A 3,248-nucleotide genomic window follows, 5' to 3' on the forward strand; every position below is an offset into this window, starting at 1 on the left:
TGTAGGGACATTGCCATTTCGTTTTTGCAATGGTGCAATGTAAAGGACAGAGAAGGCAATGGCACCCCACTCCACTACTCTTGCCTGGAAAATCCCATGGACGGATGAGCCTGGTACGCTGCAGTCCATGGGTCGCTAGGAGTCGGACACGACGGAGCGACTTCACTCACTTTTCACTTTCATGCATTGGAGGAGGAAATGGCAACCCACTCCAGTGCTCTTGCCTGGAGGATCCCAGGGATGGGGGAGCCTGGTGGGCTGCCGTCTATGGGGTCGCACAGAGTCGGACCCGACTGAAGCGACTTAGCAGCAACAGCAGCAGCAATGTAAAGGAAGGGACTCCTGAGGGCTCAAAGTATGACCTGGTGCTGGAAGGCTTCCATGCAATCTGAAAGCCTTGATCACTCATTGGACGGTGGTCATGCCAATCCTTGCCTCCTGGCAAATGAGCTTAGAGCTGGCGCTGGAGGAAGTGGTCGCGGTTGACCCTTCCAGCTCCACCTACCGTCGCCAGCCCATCAGGGTCTTTCCCGCCTTGTCCACCGCCAGCTCAGCTTCGGTCTTGGTGGGCCGGTCTGCGGGCCACCCCCTCACCATTCCTGTTGTGGGGCCCACACCAGCAAGTCGCAGACTCCTGTTCCCTGTGCAGCCGACGTCTCTGCTGTCCCCACCCCCACCCCGCGGTCCCACTGCCAACAGCGTCTCCTCAGCGCAACACTCAGCCCTGCGGCCGCCATCTTCCCCACAGACCTCACTGCAGGACGATCACTGTCTGGCACGTCTCTCCTGCCATGTCTGCCATAGAGGAGCACTATTGGATCCCAGGTGGCCCGGATAGAGCTGGTGGCGGGGCGGGCCGTGACCCCAGTCTCCTTGGGGTCCAAGCATCTGCTTGGGAGGGGACGGAAGGAGTCGAGGAGGCCACGGCTCTTCTGGCTTCCTTGGAGGTCTCCAGAGCCCTTCCCGGGGAGCAGGGTTGGCCACAGGCCACTGTGGAAGAGGAATGTGGTAGAGGGCCGTTAGAGGAGGAGGAGATGGAGGAAGATGTAGAGATGCAGGAGGACGAGGAAGAGGGTGAGATTGACTTCGACTTGGAGGACGTGGAGGAGGAGGAGCACCTGTCTGGAGAGGGCGAGGAAGAGGAGGACGACAGTGAGCAGGAGGGTGCGGCAGGGGTAATAGGCCTTGGGTTCTGCGTGGAGACGTTTGGGCCCCTGTTCTGGAGTCAGGTCGACTCCTTTCTACGCAATTTCCGTAACAACAGACATGTCCTGTTCCGGCCTCCCACTGACCGCCTGATGGCCAGGGGCCGCTCCCAAGCACCCTCGGAGCCTGGAGAAGGTCCGGTGCCTCCTCAGGAGCAGGAAGACCTGGGAGAGGGAGGCAGAGTCTTGCAGGGTGAGTACCCGGTGGAGGGCGCTCCACCCTGGGAGCTGCGGGATCCTGCGGAGGGGGTTGCTTCCTAGAAGACAGAGGAACCAGCAGTGGAGGCCGAGTTCTGGGCGAGGAAGCCCTGACTGCTGCCTCTGAGACTGGGAGGTTGAGGCCTGTGATCCCGGAGGGGCTGAGGCGGGCAAGTGGTGGCTGAGCCTTCAGGCCCTTGTGGGGCCATTGAGCTCAAAGGCAGGTAGGTCTCTAGCTGTCACGCAGTGGGTCAGAACTCTCACAAACCTCCGGGCACAATTGACACAAGTGGAAGCCCAGTTCTGTAGACCTTCATGGTCTCGAGAAAAAGCATGCTGCCTTCTACCAACCTAGAGGCAAACAAGTGGCATCCCTCCCTTTTGGTCAACGGCTTTAACAAATGTGAATATTCTCGGTAGGAGGATCTGAGAAAATGATGACATAGCACAGGGGCACTTTTCAGCAGTTGAGGAATCCGTGAGCTTCCGCATAGAATTTGTCTTTACATCAAACGAACATTTTTTTTCCATTGAGATTCTGACAACACACATGCAAAATGGTATCAGTATCAAATGGTTCGGATCCCTTCTCCAAAGGGGCCAGAAATAATCAGAGAGATCTGTGTGTTTATCTACTGGAGAGAGGGGGAAAATGTTTGTGAAAATTGTCAAGCAGCAGACATGATGGGAGGCTAGAAATGTATCCAGGTATTATTTGTTGTTTCTTTTATTAAACCTATTTCTCTTCTCTCAGGCCTAGACTCGGCTGCTGATTTTCAGTTGGGATATTTTCCCTGCCAACTTTGGACTCCAATGTCTGCATCATTCTGCCCCAATGATGATGGTGAGGATCAGTATGAAAACACTGATGAAGAGGAAGAGGCTGGAAAGGAAAAACGTGAAGGACTCTGAATGGATGTGGTCTCAGCAAAAAGCAGCTCTGGATAATACAGGTATTATTGTATAGGCTTTCGTACGACATAACCATTCCTGACACATACCTGTTAAAAACAGCTTTATATTTTTAATTTTTCTTCTGTAAAGTAAATAAGAAAATTGTTGAAATTTAATTTTGGAAAAACAGTTTATTGTTAATAATGAATTCTAGATAATGTAGGAGGCAGTGTGTTCTGAAATGTATTTCATTTATTGCCACAAGTCCTTTGTCCTGTAGCTTTAAGTCTACTACAGATGGGAAATTTACCAGACCTGGAAATGGAGACCAGTGCTTGTTTAGAGAATGGTCACCAGAAGCAGCAGCTACAGTGACTAGGCCATGCATTAGCTGGGTCATCATCACCTGGCCACAGAATTGTAGTCTCTTGTACTGGCAATGACTTGGAGAAAGCGATTCCTTACAAAGTAGTGAGATGTTAAGGGTTTCAAGAGAACTGCACTTCAGGATTAATTCACAAATATTAGTTCAATTTAGATTTTTTATTCAAAAGAAAAGGAAACTAGTCTCAGTAATATTATTGGTTGTCACTGAGTTGGTAATTAAATCTTTGTTTCGCTTTCCTCTATTCATTCATCTTTTAGTCTCTCTCACTCACTCTCTCACTCTTTCTTAGTTTTCATGCATGTGGATGTTTGATAAAGCCTCATCCTCATTTTACACATGTGGAAGCTGAAGGTCTGGAAATATAAGGGATTGATGATTTGTGCAAGGGAACACCAGTTTTCAAGGTGGAATGACTTATTTAAATCACAGTGTGGCCTTTCAAGGAAACAGCAAGCATTTATAGTGGTGGGCAAGAGGGAGATAAGTTTTGGGTGAGCAATGATGTGCTCCCTGATCACCAAGGGTCTGGGTTACAAGAAGAAAACATTTTTGTTTTCTCCTTG

General features: G+C 50.4%; 1 protein-coding gene across 1 annotated transcript; it reads left to right on the plus strand.

Annotated features, from left to right (window-relative positions):
* The first annotated feature begins 259 nt into the window (after positions 1-259).
* LOC112582212 (tau-tubulin kinase 1-like) lies at positions 260-2,538 on the plus strand. The gene is made up of 2 exons (XM_045164448.1): positions 260-1,398; positions 2,158-2,538. Exons 1-2 carry the CDS (start codon positions 792-794, stop codon positions 2,313-2,315), a joined length of 765 nt encoding a protein of 254 aa, XP_045020383.1. The 5' UTR covers positions 260-791; the 3' UTR covers positions 2,316-2,538.
* Positions 2,539-3,248: the final 710 nt, after the last annotated feature.

The sequence above is a fragment of the Bubalus bubalis genome, chromosome X (genome assembly GCF_019923935.1).
Source record: "Bubalus bubalis isolate 160015118507 breed Murrah chromosome X, NDDB_SH_1, whole genome shotgun sequence".
Lineage (NCBI taxonomy): Eukaryota > Metazoa > Chordata > Mammalia > Artiodactyla > Bovidae > Bubalus > Bubalus bubalis.

What these genes read in the sequence shown, in the direction of transcription:
- LOC112582212 (XM_045164448.1), top strand. Translation starts at nt 792, where the DNA reads ATGTCTGCCATAGAGGAGCACTATTGGATCCCAGGTGGCCCGGATAGA. An exon ending in GGGAGGCAGAGTCTTGCAGG is followed by an intron (nt 1,399 to 2,157) that starts GTGAGTACCCGG and finishes CTCTTCTCTCAG; the next exon opens with GCCTAGACTCGGCTGCTGAT.